The 20,468-nt window shown below is 36.1% G+C and overlaps 1 protein-coding gene across 1 annotated transcript in view; it reads left to right on the top strand.

The window, feature by feature from the left end:
• The window catches only part of CFAP43 (cilia and flagella associated protein 43), a 47,933-nt gene that overhangs the window by 16,337 nt on the left and 11,128 nt on the right, over positions 1–20,468 (top strand). The window contains exons 6-24 of the mRNA XM_074908035.1: positions 427–489; positions 1,614–1,693; positions 2,396–2,527; positions 3,643–3,759; positions 4,879–4,959; positions 5,776–5,924; positions 6,933–7,036; positions 8,096–8,236; positions 9,713–9,882; positions 10,599–10,751; positions 11,185–11,315; positions 11,961–12,117; positions 12,676–12,789; positions 14,405–14,482; positions 15,764–15,889; positions 16,336–16,440; positions 17,122–17,238; positions 18,044–18,250; positions 19,941–20,147. Of these exons, the coding sequence (XP_074764136.1) occupies positions 427–489; positions 1,614–1,693; positions 2,396–2,527; positions 3,643–3,759; positions 4,879–4,959; positions 5,776–5,924; positions 6,933–7,036; positions 8,096–8,236; positions 9,713–9,882; positions 10,599–10,751; positions 11,185–11,315; positions 11,961–12,117; positions 12,676–12,789; positions 14,405–14,482; positions 15,764–15,889; positions 16,336–16,440; positions 17,122–17,238; positions 18,044–18,250; positions 19,941–20,147 (2,432 nt within the window). The remainder of the gene's footprint in view (positions 1–426; positions 490–1,613; positions 1,694–2,395; positions 2,528–3,642; positions 3,760–4,878; positions 4,960–5,775; positions 5,925–6,932; positions 7,037–8,095; positions 8,237–9,712; positions 9,883–10,598; positions 10,752–11,184; positions 11,316–11,960; positions 12,118–12,675; positions 12,790–14,404; positions 14,483–15,763; positions 15,890–16,335; positions 16,441–17,121; positions 17,239–18,043; positions 18,251–19,940; positions 20,148–20,468) is intronic.

Below are 20,468 nucleotides of genomic sequence, written 5' to 3'. Positions count from 1 at the left end.
GTCCAACTTTAAGCACATTGCTAAATTCCTGTTATGGCGTTGCAAACAGAATCATAAGCAGCCACAACATTTCACTTGGGCATTTTTTTCAGACTGACTGCATTTCCTTCATATGTACATCAAATAAAAAAATAATGGTTAGAAGTAACAATACCAGAATTTAGCACTAGAAGATAGATAAATCTGCATTTATTCTCTATGCCAAGTATTACTATCTCCCTTTTACAACTGTAAGCTGAATCACAGAAAAATTGTGCCTGTTCAGCTGCATAAATGACAGAAATGGTGTATATTAGGGAAGAATGCATTTTGATTCAGTATAGTGAACCTGGCCTTTCATTCAGTAGACTGGAATACAACTGACTTTTATTGCAATATTGACATATAAATAAAATTGATGTTATAAAATTGTTTTCTTTTGTGCAGAATACATGTGTAAACTGTCGGACATTGTGTCATATGCTCGTAGAGAAGTACAGAAAAGAAAAGGTATTTCCATGTTCCGATCAAACTAATAGATTTTTAGGCAGCACAGTGATATCCAGTAGTAATAATATGTGAGTACAGCTGGAATCCACTGGTTAGAAAAACTCAGTTCACATGGGCCTCTGTAAGACACATTGATGGCAATCTTTTATATGTTTACATGACAAATGATTAATAGCTTTTGTGCTAACAGACAGCCAAATGAATAGCCCCAGGAGGAACAGTGGCAATAAAACATTTTCTGTTCATTCTAATTTAAGTTGGAATAAGTGATGCTAGACTAGGTTCCCTACTGCTTAGCTTTAGTAGGTTTTTTTAGAACTGACATCACTTGTAATTTGGTTGAGGTAGGATTTAGGGGTTTGTTTCAAACACTTTGTTTTGGGCTCCACAGTGCAAAAAAGACACATAAGGGATGACATTCAGCACAGGGCCACAAAGATTATTGCAAAGTCTAAGTACATGCCATACAAAGATGGGTTAAGAGAACAGAACTATGTTTGTTCAGCCTGGAGAAAAGAAAATGGGGGATTTTGCTATTGCTTCAGCTACCTAATTAAAGGCTACAGAGAAGATGGAACCAGACAGGCAAAGGACATGATTTGCACCAACAGAAATTCTGGGTAGATATTAGAAAAAAACCCCTTTCACAGTGTAGATAGTCAGACACTGGGACAAGTTGCCTGGAGAAGGTATGGGATTTCCATTCTTGGGTATATTCAGACCTCAGCTGAATATGACTCTGGACAACATGATTTAACTTTGATGTTGGTTCTGAGTTTGAAGTTGGCGCTGTGCTGAGCAGTAGGATAGATCAGAGGACTTCTAGGGTCCCTTCCAACCTAAATGACTCAGTGATTCTGTTACTGACAAAGTCTGATGTGGCTATTTATCAGCTTTTACAAAATCAAATTATTTCTCAAGTTAATTTCTAGTTCATCAGACCACAGTAGTACTGTCACTTCAGATTATGTATACCAACCTTCTCCTTCCTTATCACAGCAAAAAGTCCAAAGAATATATAGCCCAAGGAGCCTTTTACTCACAAATAGTAAATCACCCCAGATCGAAGTTGAGACACATTGTTACAATAAATTAAATTTGATATGTTGGTTTTGTGCTCTCAGGTGGCAAGACAAAGAATCTGCAAAAACCAGTTTTATTTGCCATGGCATTTTGTAAGGAGGGACTGTACGCAGCTGGAAGTGTAAGACATCCTTTATGCTTTTAACTTACTCTTATTGAATGAAAATCAAAGAACATTCAGATGGAGTATATTTGCAGAGTTCACTGCAAAGACAGGAGTTAGAAAAAGTGGAGAGCTGCAGAACTGTAAAAGTCCTCCCTGTTGTATATATTTTCTTTGTTAAGAGTTGAGACAAGAAATCAGAATGGAGCAGGGTGGGAAGAGATTCCATTTTTGTGGTCAAAGAAGCAACAAAAAAGGACAATGCTATTTTTAGCAAAAGACAAAGAATATTCTAGAGAAACAGAAAAGAAGGATGGACAAAACATAGGAAAGGAGAGAAAACAGCCAAGAGAATTGCCAAATTGTTTTGTTCAAAATCTAACTCAGTATTTAACCCAAACTGACAATGCCATTGTACATTACTGCTTAAGAGCAGGACAAATTCTTATACTGTCAAATCTTCAGTATTAACTGATGAGAGAGTCTGTTGTTATCGAACATGGCCTGTTATTAAGACTTGTATTAAAGAACACCTTCATTTTTCAACAGATATATTGCCCAGGGTAAGAGCCCTCTGAATTTAAACATACTAAAAGCAAATGAGACCATTAGTGATGGGATACAGTAAAACACTGTTACTTTAGAGATTTTCAGAAGTTCTTGCAATTCAGTTTGCCAGAGTGACCTAGACCTCATGCGGATTTGTACTTTTTTGCACAGGAGGGCATTTTATTCTTTTATCACATCAAAGGTCTGCAGTATGAGATCAAAATCTGCGCTGATATCTTACAACCCATATCCAGCCTCATATTCTCTCCTGATTACACTGTACTTCTGCTTGTCACTGACCAGGTATAGCATTCAAGATAACAGCATAACATAATGGGATGCTCCTTGGATTCTGTATGTTTTCTGATACTATTAGTATGAAATGTCTGTAATGTAATCACACAAGTCAACAAATTATATCAAAAGTGAACTTAATCCATCTTGTGTTTTTAATGGAAGATTGGAAAGACTTTTAATGAAGCAGAGAACAATTGTCTCCTACAGATGGTTTATTATAAAGTACCTAATGCTGAGATTTCCCAACAGAAATACTTGTGTGTGTACAGTGGAGTACATGTTCAGGGTCTGTGGTGTGTCCAGGTCACATGGGACCTACTGAGCATGAGCTCTAGGTTTGATGTGTACCTGCACAGTAAGAGAAGTGTAGCTTGGGTACATCAGACCTACTGTGACTATCCAGTAGAGTTGTTCTGTATGTGTACCTGAATTTGTCTGGCAACCCAGTTCAAGATCCTTCTTTGACCAGCCTGATGTCCAGAAATCTTACACAAGAATCCAAAATTCTCAAATTCCATCTGTTTTTCCAGACCTTTAATAACTTAAATTGACATTTTTAAAGCTCTTAAAATGTAGCATGTGTGTAAGAGAGTCAGGAGGTTCTGTGTTCAGGACAGCAGTGCAATGGTAACTTTGGTCACACTCTCTGATTTTATCCTCCTTCTGTAAAACAAGTAGAGAAATTCTAAAATTTTTGTCAACATTAGTTATTAATTGTTTCTAAGAGACTTTGGTTTCTTTCGATAAAAACAACTCTTAAAGCTTAAGATGTATGATTTATCTTTTATGTTGTTTTAGAATATTTGTTGATGCCTGGAGTAACATGAAATAGGGTTGTTTCAAATCATTTTATTACAGCAATTTTGAGAAACAAAACTTACTGAAAATATGACTAGCTGAATCACTCTAAAATGAACTAACCTGATCTTCAGCTAGTGTAAATTAATATAATCTAGTAAATTCAGCTGAATTCTACAGGACACTTTTTACCTCAGTTTAGAGTCAAATACAAAACTTTGAAGAGAAGCTCAGAAAGATGGGTATTTTTTGTTGAAGTCTTTAAAAACTTTTAATGAAAAGTTCCATAGCCCAGTGATGGATTACTTCTCTTTATTTGTCAGGGGACAGTCTATACTTACAAACCTGCCCACAGTGGAGAAACTGTCAAACTCTTGGACACATGCAGCAGTTGTTTTCTGGCAGCTGATTTTCTTACTCCAGGGAACAAGTACTGTGTGGTAAGAAATAGTATTCTTTCTTATATATAATAGTGGCACTTTTCAGGTAACCAGTACATTGCTAAGGCACAAAATCAAAAGCCTTGAAGAGACTGGGACTGTTCTGATATTTGTTACAGTTGTGTAATGTTTCATTAAGGAAGTAAATGGCATTAATTCAGGTATGGCCTATAAAAGGGTCAGAACTTGCCCTAGAACACAGGGCAGACAATTCATAGATAGCTAAAATGTCATATTGGTTCTGCTGTTGAATTGTGTGTCTCACTATTGTTCAGCAGCACAGCTGAGCAAAAGGTGTATTCAGTTCAGAAAACAGATGTTGGAACAAGACTTTCCTACTGATCTTTTCAGCCTTCAGTGCAAATTGGAACAGCCTGAGAGATGCCTCTGTCCTGGGTTCAGAGACAAAGGCAGCCTTACTCATGGATCTGTCCATTCTGAGAAATTCCTTGCTTTCCTCCCATCTCTTTGACACCTGGAAGACATATATTTTAGCCAGCAAGTCTGATTCATCTCCAGACCATGAATTTTTCAAGTAGCCAGCCTAGGAACCCTAGGGTCTTAATCAATTAGGTTTGCTGAATCTGTTCGTTTGTCATTAGCATGAGAACAGTACATTTTACCTGATTCTGAATGAGTAATGTGAAGATTGATTGATCTCTAGCCATGCTTTACTGTGGAATTACAAAATTGCCTGGATATAAGAACTCAAGCACCATTATGATATGTATCATTTTTCATGTGAGAAAACAAGACATCTCCTTAAGCTCTTTCCTATGCAAAGAAATTTTAAGTAGGTTTTTCTATTGCTGATTGAATGGTGGGAGTGCTAATATTGATCAGGCTTACATGTTTTGCCCTAGATTGTCTCATTCTGCTTAAAGACCGTTCCTGTAGTTGCAGCAATTCACAAAAAATATTAAATGTTTTCATTAGTCAGGTGTACCTTGCAGTAACTGGACTTAAAGGAAAAGCAAGATAATTCCAAGCAAAACTAGTAACCCTTGATCTGCTATGCTCAAACATGAGTTGAATTTATACTCTATAGGAGATCACCAGTCAATTCCAGACTATTTGGTTGTTTTACCTTCTTTGACTATGTTTTTCTCTGTTCCACAGTCTGTAACAACTTCAGGTGAAGTACAAGTTTGGCTCCTGGAAGATGGAACTTGCCTCAGCAAGCTAAACCTTGATATTGAGGTACATGTAATCAAGAACTTATATAGTGACTGATACTTAAAATTTTCTTTAATATTTTTCAATTCATAGCAAAATATTCCACAGACTTGGATCAACCAGTGCTGAGGAGAGGCCACTAGTGTCTTTGAATAACCCATGAAAGAGATTTTTTAAATTTCATTTTTGAGAATGTTTCCTTGAACTAATTATGTATTTAACTTGGCCATGAAGCAGAGGAAACATTTCAACCTAGTGTACTGGTGATGTGTCTTTAAGCACATATTTGTAAACAACAATCTAAATTTTATTTATATTACTTTATTAAAATTTTCGTTTTAATGTGTCAGAACTGAAAGAAAAGTTTCAAGTGTATAAAAACTAAATGCCTTGACTGATCTGATAAATAGGTTTTAAGAATTAAGTTGATAAGAGTATTTCAAACTGTTAATGCTTTGTTCTGATTTAAGATGTATTCAGACCCAGAAAACTGACATAGTAGAAGTAGTTCTATAACAGCTGTACACATAACAGTACTCACTGTTTTATTTAGGTGGAATTTCTTTCACTTAAAATCTGGATAGTGGATATAATGTTTGGGGTTTTTTTCTGAAGAGTGCAGAATTACTTTTGATATGTAGATACAGAGCATAGGTAAAATTCCTACAATGTCTCTAAAATCCTTTCTTTGTTGAAAAAAAATGTTTTTTAGATAAACCACTTGGGGTTTCTTCTCCAAATTTTGGGGATTTTTAAATAGTAAAAGAAATTGCATACTAACACATAGCATGATATATAAAAAGATATGGAACTGTTAAGTATCTTTTACTTCTCAACTAGGCAACTGCTATGGCTTGCTGTCCCTCCTCCAACAGTGTTGCTGTAGGGACCAAAAGAGGTCAAATCTATTTCCTTGATGTTACCAAAGTTGAAGCTCCACGGGTTGTTCACAGAACTTTTCTTTCCAAATTTCCAGTGCTATCTTTGCAGTAAGTATGTAGTAACAAGGGCAGGAATATTGTCAATTTGTTGCTTGAGTAATGCTGTTAGCTGGACAAAAAGAGCAAAGATTTTATTCTAAAAATAACAAAGAAAAATATTTTAACATCTCCAGTTTTTTTCCAACATATTCTGAATTGCTTGTAAGAGGAGTAGTAGCAGGATTTATATGAGAGAAATATAGTAATCTGTATTTTAAGAAGGTTTAATTGAGCACTGAAGATACTGATGTATGAGATCCCTTCTGATGGATCACTGTATGCAGTAATTATGTACAGTTCCACGTATCTGAATTTAGAGGGTTATTTCTCACTGAATATAAACATGAGGTTTTGTGAAGTTAAGTTTAACCCTTTTGGTCATACCTTCTTATATGGTGGATTTTTATTACCATTATTCATTTGCTTACAGTTCCAGAATTTACTAGTCCTCTTGTAATTAGCTTTAGTGATCTAAAAGGCTTTTTTTGTTTGGTTGGGGTTTTTTTCAATTATTGCAAGATCTGAGATTGTTTTTCTTCTACATTTTAAAAAATAAAATTTATTTTGAACTATTAAATTCTATTATAAATCTGCCTGTTATTTGGAGACTCAGATGTGATCTCTTTTCACAGTTACCTAAGATAAAACATTAAAAACAGATACAGAAAGCAACTTATTCAAAGTCAAATCAATAAAAAGACATGTCTATTCAAAGTAATATCAAAATTTGTATACTAGTTTTTTTTTTTAAAGTGAATTTCAGATAAAGATTTAATGAAGTTCTTAACTAGACTGCTAGGGAGCCTCATTAGCTTTAGATTGACCACTCACTCAATTAGAAATTGCACTCACAGCACTGGGCTTTATATCAGGCCCTAACCCTGTAAACCTAGAAGCTGAAATTTCAGTTGTGTTTGTGCCCTCAGTGATGTCAGCAGAGTTATGAGAGTGGAATTCTTTGATGCTTTTTATTGACTGTATTGAACTGTTTTCTACTTGGATTTGTATTTTACCTAGTTATGATCAGAGTGGCCAGTTCCTTATAGCCAGAGCTACAGAAGGACATATATTTATTCTAGATGCCCGGCCTTCAAAATTGTTCCAAGTTCTTGGATACATAGGTAATATACGTAACAACATTAACTACATTGTATTTTCACTATTTGATATATTTTAAATATACTTGCTGGTCAGACTAAGCCACTCCTCATTCTACCTTTTTTTTTTTTTTTTTTTTTGAGGACTAAACATATTTTTCCCACCTGTTTCCTAAGCATATTTTATCCTGGCCAATCTTTTTTTTTCTCTGTAGTGTGAGTTAGCAAATGCACCAATATTACTTTTCTCCCAGAACATGTATAAATCACAGGGAAGAGAATGGATATACTGACCAACCACAGCTCCAGCTCAAAAGTAATAGTGCTGGCAAAGAACTTAAGACCTTTGTGGCTTGCCATATGAGAATTTAGACTAAAGAACTGTAGGTCGTGATAGCTGACTGCAATCTCCTATTACAAATGTCTGTCCCAGACATTTTTAACATGGGCACTGCTGGAATTGTCAGCTTTGCTGGTTGATACTGAAGAATAAAAAATGATAGAATTTTAACTCACAAAAAGATTCTTCTGAAATTTGTAAATTTGTTTATACAGTCTCTCAATTCCAGTAACATTATACTTACAGATGACATCTGCATATATAGATCTTCATAATAATTTTATTTATAAATGGACATTATTTTATCATTTTAATTGGTTTGACAAATGTAGAATTACATGTCCTTAGATAATTTTCAGAATTTGCCTGATCATCTTCTCATTGTCTGACTGGCCTCTTAAAGGAGGGCTTTTCTATGCTTTATCTGGTAGTTATCAGCAGACAGCCTCAAAATTGCTAAAATCAAGCTGGATGTAAACTCAGATTTGAATGTTTAATGTAATAATAACACTTAGGTGCTTAGCATTCTCAGTACCTGTTGCCTCAAGCTAAAGTTGTGTGCATGCGGGTTTCTGAAACCAGGTTGTGGCTTGTCTGACATTTTAATGCAGGTTCAGAACTGTGTGGTTGAGCTGACATGGATTCTGAACAGGGATGTCCTTTTGTTTCACATCATATCTTAGTAAAAATGATGTTACCATGCTTCAGTAACAATTTACACTGGTGTTCCCTACCTGCTTCAGTGCTGGCCGATGAAGTGCTGGATCTTTCTGTAGTTTCTGACTTCAGGAATGACTTAGTTGAAGTGATGGTACTCCTTAATGTGGCAGAGATACAGCGAGCAAGACTGGAAATTTTTTGTCTATCTTCAGCACTCACAACGGGTAAGAATTGAAATATATCCTATGTGATATTTTTCTAAGGCAAGAACATGTTATTGCCCTGCTTTAACACAAAATACTAACAGTCTTAATCTCTTCATCTCATCTGTACATTCTCTGAGGACACCATTTCTCATACAGCAGTCTATAGACTTATAGTCAGCTGAATCATTTTAGCAGAAAGACTGATATTTTGAGAGAAAGCTGAGGAAGGAAGAAGTAATTCACTTGCAGAATCACAAAGCCACCACTTCACTACCACTGGTTTTCGTTATTGATGATGTTATTATTACTACTGTGTGGGCAATATCCAAAGCCAGCCACAAAGAGGCCTTGAGCTCAGCATCACCTGTATGCAGACTAGCATATCAGGTGTTCAGAGTAGAATCAATCCCACCAACCTCTTCAAAGAATTATTATAGGTATATAACAGTTCATTAGAAAGAGGTTAAAGGCTGATATAACTCAAACAGTAATGATTCTGTCTTTTTTATAGGTTTTCTATATAAAAACACCAAGGAAAAGTTCCACTGTATTTAAAAAATATTAACTTGTATCCCACCATGCACTTCCAGTTTTACGTCTCTTCCACCTAAGAGTTGCCAAATCAACATAGTTTGAGGTTTCAGTGATGTCTTCTATCTATCACATTACAGCAAAAGGCAGCCTATGTTCATTACTAACATCATTTATATTTTTGTATCATTTTGCTCACATTATATGCAATTAATTTACTAACAAAGCCTTTTTGTGGACAAAAAATTCTGTCAAACTGCTAGTAAGCCTAGTATCAGATTTTCTAGTTATTTACATTTAATTTTTAAAAGGCCTTACAATTGACAAACTTTTTAAAAAGTAGTTTGCTGTGAGTATATTCTTTAAATATTCACTAATGTTGGGCTTCTTTTTGTGCCTATTTTTAGACATATAATATGGAGCTTGATTTTCAATCTTGCTGAAGATCTACAGTTACTGTACCAGTCTTAATTTCATGTGTCTCTTTAAAGCTCAAATTAAGGAACCAAAAAGAATAAAAGGCCCTTTTGAAGATGTGAACTTAGGTGTTTTAACCAATACCACCCAGTATGTACTGTGTGGTACTTCATGGCAGAGATGCCTAAACAAGTCTAGATGAAGTCAGTGATGACATGAACTTCCATGCAAACTAATTAGCACTGCTTATGTAATACCCAAAAAGCAGGGTAAATTAGTGTATACAAATTGTTACATCACTGTAGTTAAACTGTTTCTAGTACTTCTTTAGAGCTGCTAGAACTATCTTTCTTCTTCACTGCAGTGTGCTACATCAGCACAACCCACAGAGTTAAAGTTAGGTATCTTAATTCCCACTCTCCTCCTTGAAAACTCACATCATGCTCACTCCTTGCTGAGACGGGTTTTCCTAATTACTTGATAGGTGAAGCACCTGCATTAGTGGTAGTGATGCCTCTTCCTCCCTGTTTCTTTTTTCAATCTTAGATAATGATAAGTATGTTGATGAACAAGGAATGCTTAATGCTAATGCCATTAAAAAGGAGCAGTATGATCTGGATTACCCTTTGAGTTCAGCAGTCAGATTGAAGGATAACATTGTGTATGGCTACTGTGCCTGTGCACCTTTCATCTGTAAATACCATCTCTCTGAAGAGGTAATTCTCTGAAGCTGCTTTATTTTGGGTGGTGGTTAATTACTAGCGAACAAAGGCTGTAGATGAAGTGAATATAAAAGGAAGAAATCCTCTCTACACTAAAAATACCTACTTCATCCATATACATCAACTTTTAGTGTCCTATCACTTGCTCAGAAACCTTGCGAAATCAATCTCCTTGTTCTGTTACAGAGAAAGCCAATTATTGGTTCTTAAAACTCATACAGCTTGCAGGTACTTCCCATGTAGCTTCTGTATTGGAGCTGTGCTTTTGTACAGTCTGCTGAGTAACCTGAATATCCACTTACTGAAGAAACTGAGCCAATGTGAGCCCATGACTCAAGACACAACTGTAAATCCAGCCCAGACCTGCTTCACAATGAAGTACTGGGGGCTTCAGGAACCCACTGTCATTACCTGCTGATGAACAGGAGCTCTCTGCAGCTCATTGGTCTCCCTCAGTTTAAGAGTTAGGTCAAGCAAGACAGTGAATTCCAAAGGTGAGCGTTCCTCCTTGACAAGTCCTGTACTTTCTGATCCAAGAAACTCCGGGCCCAAACATGCTGAGTAGCAATAATACTGCTTCCTGAGCTCAGTAATCCAACAACATTTTACATTGCAACGCATGGGATAACCCACAAAGCTCTCATTAGTCTCAAAATGGCATAGATATTTCTATCATCTGAACTGCTGCTAATATTGTGTTTGTTTGGTAGAATATGTTGGAAGATCCATCAGTACTTTTATCAGAAAAGAGGACTCCTAGCAAGCAGTTTGGATCAGGTTTCCTCCGTTTATCACCCAACAGCCGGTGGCTGGCATCAGCAGCAAAGGATGGCGTTTTGTTCATCTATCATACTTTTACTATGGTAGGGAGGCATCCAGGCACAGGCTTTGTTTAGTTTACATGAGAAAGAGGTGTGAAGCTACATTCTTCCACCGTAAACTTTTCTTCACTTGAATGTAAGGTGGTTTAGAAAAATTTATGTTGAACATGAACCGACATAGCATTATACAGTACAACTATTTTTATAATGAATATGTATATGATCATACAAACTACTTACTTTCTTCTCCAGTAAATCTTAGAGTGGATAATTTTCCTACTCTTCTTTATCTCCTGCAAAATCAATATACTACAAACTTGCCCCATCTGTAGTAAAAAATTTTAAACTCGTAATTCCTAGTCTTTTATGTACTTTGTATTGACATCTTGGATTGACTTTTATCTAAAATGAAGCAGCAGAATTTACAGACATTAGAAAAATGTATTTGCTGATACTGCTTCTATGACTTTTCTAGGATATATTTGCTCAAAAGCACTGTCACTCGTATCAAGGAGGGGGAATCAGATCCATGGTATTTTCACTGGATGGCAAATTCATCCTCATTAATGGCAAAAATGATGGTGCCCTGGTGTGTCTGAAATGGAAGTATGTATAAAGTGTCAGACCAGTATTGATGGTATAATTTCTTGCATCCTGACAGACTAATTTTTGCATCTACTTGTGATTCTAGACTTCCTTTTTATTATTCTCAAAGTAAAGAGAAGAATTGGATAGAAATAAAATCAGTCCTTTCATCTTTAGTGGTGGTCTCCCTAGCTCATGAAAAGTCTTGTACTTTGGGTATGGTTGCAATATAAGATATAGGAGTATCTTCTGATAAATTAGATTTATCTGATTACCCATAGTGAGATTCTTATCACTCTCAAATAAACTATCTGGAAGGGGCTCTGTGGAAGTAAGGGATGTAATCTCATGAGATACTATTTTAACTCAGCAACGAGGAGACATCACAGCTTTAATGGGAATTCAACTGTGGCTATAGAGAACCGTTCAGGTAGATGCATAGATTGAAGATAACTCCACCAGAGCAGTATTTCTTATCTGAATAATTCATCTTTCAGAATTTCTAATTCTGTGGAAACTTCACTTAATTATGCAATTCTAGAATTCAAACAAAATTCAGTCATATTTTAAAATATTGAATAGGCATTTTAAAGCAACTTAATAATTGTGTTATAAAGTATATTTAATACATTGTCCTTCATAACACAAAAAATTTCTGTTTACTAGGAAGATAAAGAAAATTGAAGTTAAGGAAGCTGTTTCTCACTGGCAATCTCTTTTTGCTATACTGAACAAGTCTACTTCAAATGAAAATGTTGTTTTAAAATCTATGACAGAATGGCAGTTTGACTCAGAACCCACATCGGCATCACTTCCAGAAGAGGTGATTTCTTTATGGGGAAAAAAAGTTTTATCATTATCCTAAAATCACACATGATAAAATCTGTCCTCAAAACAAACTCTGATCCTTTTCTAAAAACAGAAGAATACCCTGAAGATGGGCTGAATATACTTAATTATTAATTTGCAGAATATTATTATCAAAGAAATTGAATAGTCATGGGAAGATGACGTTATCTTTGATTTCACTTGGTTTCTTCAGCCACAGAAAACACTGTGAAAGTCAGTTTCTCCTCGTGTAAAGTTGTGTGTCATTCCCAGTGTGATGTTACTGCTATACGTTGTGTGGTACTAGTCATATATTTTTATGTTGAAATCAAGAAAAGCAGTGATTACAGAGATTAGCACAGTCAGCCTGTTTGAGTCAAAAGGCTTTGCAGGGGTTTGCAGGATCAAATCTAGGGACTGGTTAGGGAATAAAAATGTTGTAACACTCTGGAATTTGGTGGTGTTTCTTCTAATGTGAGTCCATTTTTTATTTAATTTCTGTCTTTCATTCTCTCTAAGTACCTGAGATGGATGTTTATATCCTTAATTTCAGGAAGCATCACTTAGATCTTCCAATGTAGAGATGACAGAAGAAGATGGAAACGTCACCAGTTTGTATTCAGCCAGTACCAATGACATGACATGGATAGGTCAGAAAATAAAGAAGGTACTTTCATAGAACAAGTATTAATCAAAGCCAGAGTTTTCAAGAGTCAGTAGTGATTTGGGGTGCCAAATTACACACTGTAAAGGAATCTAGTCTCTATAGCTTTTCTGATGTTTGGACCTCTCTTTAAGGCATTGTGATCTAGATGCTTAGAAATCCCAGGTCAAGGTTATAAACACATCAGAGAAGGTACCTAGTGCAGTAGGAGCTTTCAAGACCGAAAGACCACTTCTACACAAGGAGTAAACAAAACAAAACAAAACAAAAAGTCAAAGAAATTGTATTCTTTTGGAAACTTCTAAAGACTTTTTTCTTCTAAATGTCAAAAACTCGCACAGAAGATTATCAGAAACCAAGCAGGCGCTCTCTTCTTCCCAAGGGCCAGAATAATGAATTCTACAGCACTGATAAATCAGTGCTCAGCAATATGACATTAATTACAAAATCCCAGAGTTTATTTCACATTAAGGTTGAGGTGAGTGTATTATGTAACCAAAGATTTTATAAGTAAAACTGTCTACAGGGGGGATTTTGCATTTTGTGAACCTGGAAACTGCTATGTTAATGTTAGTATAGACTTTTTTTTCCCCCAGAAATATGAATTTATGGATGCTAGGATGTTCTTTCTGATATGAGCCAGAGCTGTGTATTTTGTCCAGCTTTTGAGGTTCAGTGATAGGACAAATCAAAGTATCATTGCTTTCTGGGTGATCTCAGGAGTGACCTTCCAAATTATGATGCAGTTTCATGAGAGGCTCAAATCAATCTAAAACATACTGCAACTGAAAGTGGCATGTTCTCCATCACTCTCCCAGATTTGTATTCCTGTTTCTATTTTGATGCTAGTGTTCATACTTTAGTGCCTCTAGTGGGATTTTTTGGCAACTCCATGAGGCTGTGCATACACATGAGTACTACATGACTATTAGTATCAGCTAGCGACAGGTAATGAGAAGCAAAGCTTGAAAGGCAGCAATGTGGTCCTAGGTTGTTTTAAGCTGCTCATTAATGTCCTAAGAGACTTGCATCTGACTTTAGAGGATGGAGTCATAAAGATACATCCTTCCCTTTCAATCAATAGCCATCATCCTACTTAAAACTGTAAACTTATTTTAGAAAGCAGAGGTGCAGACTAATTGCGAAATTTTCCCTAAGAGATGAATTGACAAGGCTGTAGGGGCAAAGAAAATTTCACAGCTTCCAGAATGAGTAACAGATGTTAGTTTACTCGTGTCTTTAAATATCCCACTGGAAGTGCTTACTGACAATGAAAAATCTGAGGAATGTAAAACACTTAACAAATTCTGGCAGTAGGCTTTATGCAGTTCAGTGTGTCTGTAATTGTTGCACTTGTAATGACTTCTTTCTTTAATATTTTCTTTCTTTTAAGCTCTATTGCTGTGCAACCTGTTTACAATGTGACCTGGTTATAAAATCTTTTTTCTCTTGAGCAATTCTAAGAATTGTCATATTGAATTAGGATTATATCTATTTCAGTTATTAATCCCTTTGGAGTTTTGTTTTCTGTACGGATAATTTTCCTTTAGATTATTTCAATCTTTTTTTCTCTTCTTGTCTGTGTTTGTCTTTTAATAATGTATTTGTTGTATGTCAGGTCATTAGAGAAGAGACTCAGAGGTTTGCTAACCAGAAGGAAGAGCTGCAAATGGGAATTAAAAAGCTACGTAAAACTGTGAGTTTCTTCACAAGGGTAATGGCTCAGCTTACCAGTTTTGTTTACAAGTACACTTCCTTTATGGCTATCAGCTCTAGTGCTGCTACATTCTTGTCATAAACTCTGAGCAGACAGGTAATAAAGAGATGTGCTTCTTCAGGGACTATATGCTGAACCTGCCAGGAACTACTGTCTGGTTCTCGGTTTTCTTTGCTCCAAATAAATATTTTATACTACTCTTATACTTTGAGCAATCTATTCTTTCAGCAGGCTAGTTTCTGCCTGTCTAAGAACCTTCAATTATAGAAACTACTGTCCTCTCATCTTCCTTCTGTTTCCTTCCATAAATACTGCTATCTGCAAGAAGATAAGGCAGAGGGTTACCTAGAGCAGTCTGCCCAGGACCATGTCCAGACAGATTTTTATTATCTCCAAGGATGGAGACTCCATGACCTCTCTGATCAACCTGTTTCAGTACTCAGTCAACCTCACAGTAAAAGTGTTTCCTGATGTTTGAGCAGAACCTTTTGTGTTTCAGCTTGTGCCCACTGTCTCTGGTCCTGTCCCTGGGCACCAGTGAAAAGAGCCTAGATCCACTCTCTTAGCACCTTCCCTTCAGGTACTTATATACATTGATGAGATTCCCAAGCTATTTCTTTTTTAGGCTGAATACTCCCAAGTTCTCTCAGCATTTCCTCATATGAGAGATGTTCCAGTCCTAAAATCACCTTCATTGGACTCTCTCCAGTATGTCCATGTCTCTCACTTCCCTCAACCTGCTAGCAACACAGCAATACAGCACAGAGTACCGTCAGCTTTTTTTGCCACAAGGGCACGTTGCTGGCTCATGTTCAACTTGGCGTCTACCAGGACCCCCAACTACTTTTCTGCAAAGTTGTTTTCCAGTTGCTCAGTAGTCAGCATGTCCTGGTGCCTGGGGCTGTTCCTACCCCGGTGCAGGAATTTGCAGTTTCCTTTGTTGAACTGCATGACATAGATAACTTAATAAAGTTCTAAGAACAACAGAATAAAGCACTGTGTACTACAGGTTCTTAGAAAATATACACAACTTCACATACAACATCCAAATCAACTTTCATAAAAAGGTGAAATATATTCACATAGTACTCTGTCACTAGCTACAGGCAGCCCATTCTACCAATTACCATGAAGCAGTTAAAAGTGGAGGCAATTAAAATAATTTTCTCTGATACCAAGTTCTACAGTGTTTAAAATAGCATTTCCTCTATTCACATTCAAATGACTTTTTATTCCCTTATTTAAAAAAAAAAAAAACAGATTCAGAAAATGATGCATGAAAATGAACAGGTGCCGGACACTGAGAAACTGGAACAGCACGAGTTCAACCTGGATACAGAAGAAATGGAAAGAGCACGAGCAGAGGCTGAACAAGAAGTAGCCAGGGTAGGACAGAATGGGGGAAGAACACTTTAGAACTATCAGTGAAAAGGAGAAAGAATGATTGAAGAACAGAGGATGATCTCAAAGTTGCTGTTCACTGCTGAGAAGCAGGAACACTTAAAAGTATATAAAGTCACTTTTTGAAGCAGGTAAAGCTGCTGATGCAGACATTGGCAGTTGGAATAGGATCTGTGCCAGAAACTATAAATCTGACACTGTGGTCTTGGGCACATTGCTTAAGCTCTAGAATGCTTTTCTTCACTTATAAAATGATGCCTTTCAGTAGTATGTAATATAGGTTTTGGAGAAGATAGCTTTGATAGTCTAAGATGATGAAATATTGGTAATTCACCTCATCTGTTAGCTTTCTTTCAATAATTCAATACAAATTGCCCATATCTTGTTATTTTGCACCACCTCTTGTTATTTTCTTTTCTATATCTTGAAAGGTGAGGAAGGAGATTGAGATGGAGAATTTAGCCAACCGCTACTTGCAGGATGTCATCAAACGTGAATGCTGGGATGCTATGTGTGTAAAAGGACGTGCAGTTAAGGTAACATCTGCTTTCTACTTAATTTTCTGCAGTTTATTGATTTCTTAAGGTATAGAAACAAAATAAATAGAAGTTTAACACATTTCTTATCTGCTTATGGTATGAGAAAAAACTTACATCTTCCCAGGGCCCATGCAAATCTTTAATTTTATCTGAGCCTGGCTGATTTTACCTTCTAAGGTGGTTAAGAGTGCTGATAAGCAAATAAGCAATTCTTTAATTCCTTCATCTCAGAGAATAGCTTTATGCAGTGTTGCTAGGAGAGGTAAAAGGGGGAATTTTCCTGCAGTCACTATGACTTTTGCTACACAGAACATAAAGGCAAAATTTAATCCTGATTTTGCTTGTTTTAAACAGAGGGAGATTAGTCAAACTGATGATACTGGATTATCTCAGGGGTGGTGAAACACCAAGTCATTTTACAAAAAATCTAGTTCTGGTTGAATTCTGTACATTAAAAAAAAAAAAAATTAAACCAACTATTTTTATTACCAAAAAGGCAAGTGTTTTTTCCTGTATTTTTACTATGTTGTCTATATTAATACATCCTCAATTTTATTCCTGGTTTTAAGAACTTTTTATAACTGTTTAGCATTCAGGTATTGAACAAATGAATGGATAGATGCATTCTGAAGAACTTTTTGCTTTGGGTTTTTGTGTTTTTTTTAAAAAATTGAACAGTGCTTCCATATGGCTTGTGAAGTGAAGAATTATCCACTGAAAGAACGTAGTAAAGAAGAGCTGGAACTTTTGGAGAAAGTTCTCCAGTCAAAGAAGATTGAGACAGCTAATCTTAAGGTACAATCTCTTTGAGATACTGCATAAAGCCATTTCAGATCAGGATGTTCATGGTTGGCATTTACCCTTCTTTACATAGTTACATTTCTAAGGTCCATTTTCTTGCTGTAGAAATTATAAAAAAATATTTTAAAAAGATAAATAAAGACAAAATGTGTTTTTACTCAGAACAAATGTATTAGTATTAGAGAATCACACAACAACTGAGGTTAGAAGAGTCCTTTGGAAATCATCTAGTCCAGCCCTCCTAGAGCAATTTACTCAGGTCTGTGTCCAGTCAGGTTTGGAATATCTCCAAGGATGGAAGATTCCACAACCTCTATGGACTACTTTTTCCCATGTTTGACAACCCTCACAGGAAAAGTGTTTTAGTGTATTTAGGTTGGATGTCCTGTATTTTGATGTATACCCATTTCCTCTCAGTCTGTCACTGAGCAGCACTAGGAGTCTGGCTCTATTGTCCTTGCTCCCCATCATCAGATTTTTATATGCATTACTAAGATCCCCCTAAGCCTTCTCCATCTTGAGGCTAAACAGTTCCAACTCTCTCAGCCTGTCCATGCATATTAGATCCTTCAAACCCCTGATTGTATTAGTGGCCTATCACTGAACTTGCTCCAGTATGCCCATGTCTTTCTTGTACTGGGGAACCTACAAATGGACCCAATATTCCAAGTATGATCATTTCAACTTGTATTATTTTGATCACTGAGCTTAATTGCAGAATACAACCTCTAGAATTTTTTCAGACGTGCCACTGGATTGTGTACAAAATTAAAACAGTTATCATGTTTGTGATATTCAGGTTCAGAAGAAAAGTCTTGAGACTGATTCTGAGACTCTATTATCTATGGAAGGAGAGAAGGCTGAAGAAGGAATGGCCAATGGTAGTGCATCTTATTGCCTGACTGGAAGTCTGAGTTCTCAGTATGGTGGAGACACATCTATCCTATACCACCAATGGGACTTGCACACCAGGGAACAGAAAGTCAATCAGATAGTATTATTGAAGGTGATGTCTTAAATTTGTATTACTGCTGTGACACTCTCATATCTGTTGGTTCTCACAGCATTTACAGCCACTGTTAGTTTCTGGGCATACTGACACTATACAATGGGGAGTTGCACAGGTCTCTGAGTTACTGAGATGAAAGCTAATAAATGTACATAGTGCAGTAGAACACCAGTGGATTTGCCAGCTCGGGTCTGGAAGAAAAACACTTTTATGAAATTGGTTACCCAATTTGAGGGTATCTGTATTTGCCCACTGGTGCTTCAGTTTAAGAGTTTGTGTAGCCCAAGCTAGCTTGCACATTGCCCTGTGAAAATAGGACCACTTTCCCTATTATTTGCTGCTTAATGAAAAGTCAGGTGGATCCTTGCACCATTTCCTTTCTCTCCAGTCTTACCATCCCTTTATTTGGAGTCTTCTATGTTTCTGTTATTTATTATTCATTACTATCAAACTCTCCTCTTACCCTGTCCAGTTTATTAAGTAGTAAACATGCTAACAATAGGCTTCTTATGAAGATGATCAACAAGGGTAGAAGTGGTTAAAGTACTATAAAGCATTGCCTCCTCAGAGCTCTTTAAGGCTGTAAATTATAGCAGATCTCAATGATTATGCATTGTAATACATAAAATCTAGTAGACAGATACACTAGTGTTTAAAGTAGATGGGGAAGAAACACAAGGAGTGCCTTTAGATGTAAACTTGGATGTAACAAGATCTTTCTACTGTATGGATTTAAAGCCGTATATCTAAGCATAGATATATCTTCAGTGTTGGCCAATGCAGTGAGCTTGCTGAGAGCTAGACTGGCTGACTAGACACTGAGCACAACCTTTTTTCTCCCAGCAACATTGTACCTTATCTGCCATCATGCCTTATTATTTCCTAACTTCTTATTATATTAGAAATTAACAAAATAATTATGGACACAAATATTCATTGTAATACAAATTGCAATCAGTTAAGCATCTCAAAATGTGAAGTTTAATAGAACTGAAATCCTTTTTATGTTTCATTTTAGTAAACTGACACAGTAGGAGACACACCTGGTTTTCTCTCACAATATTCTACTTTTCTTTGTTAAGATCAATTATTTATGCTAATCTACTAGGAGTATATGCTTTTTAAAATCATTATAATGTCTCAGGTGTTCTAAAAAAATTAGTTTCCAATGTTTGTTTATTTACTGGGCGCATTTTACTTACATATGTCAGACAAAAAATCACATGAAAGCATATTAAAACTGTAGGTTTCATCACTTAAAAATCACGAAAGTAAGCCCTTAACTCTGCCTCCTTGAAACTGTGATTTACAGTTTCTAGGTTTACAGGTCAAGTGTTTTTTTCTTTGAAGCCTCTTCTTCTTTCAGCTGGAGAGTGCAAAAAACAGCAAATAGAAGACAGACTAATTTTTTATCTAGTTTTGGCAGAATTTTTGTCAAATTGCAAATACATAGAAGAAAAGGAATAAAAACTAGGGAAAAAAAAAAAAAAAAGAAAAAATAGCTCATCTCCATTTAACAAAGCTTGAACTCTGGCCGTATGATTTTCATAAAAGGGCTTTACCAGTTTATCTCCCTGTCACATATACAAATACACACATTTATGATTCTGATGGATTGAGGAGTGGTATATAACCATAGATGCATGTGACCCATGCAGTATTGCTGCTTCCTTTCTTGGTATTTCAGGACATCATTTACAAAGTGAAAACTGCTTTTAATAAGGAATTTGACACAGTTGCACGACAAAAGGAGCAGGAGATAGCACGAGTGAAAGAAAGAAATGTGAGGATCCAAGAAATCTCAGCACAACTTGACCTCCAAGTGGAAGTGTGGGAGCCATCTCTTACAGATGATGAGATACCAGAGCGAGCGCTCACTGTTCAGGATTCAGAGGTGTCTGAAAAAAAAAAATCTTTCTCTTGCACCCACTCAAATACAGTTCTCTAATTCTTCTAATTTCCAGACATTGTGTCAGTACTGAAAAGCTTTAAAACAGATGTGTCTGTGTACTTAAAATCATCCTTTTGACTCTATTACTTCCTTTCCCGTTTTAGGGAAAAAGCTCTTAATAATCTGAAATGAATAAAATGTATACAATCTTAATTTACTGCTGTTAAAAGTTTTTAATTGCTTATAAATTAGGTAGAAATTCTCCCTGTTCCTGACTATAAGATTCAAACCAGGCTTGCAGGGATTACTTCCCTATATAAGGGT

This window comes from Athene noctua, chromosome 5 (genome assembly GCF_965140245.1).
Source record: "Athene noctua chromosome 5, bAthNoc1.hap1.1, whole genome shotgun sequence".
NCBI classification, from domain to species: domain Eukaryota; kingdom Metazoa; phylum Chordata; class Aves; order Strigiformes; family Strigidae; genus Athene; species Athene noctua.
This window is presented reverse-complemented; position numbering and strand designations above follow the sequence as displayed.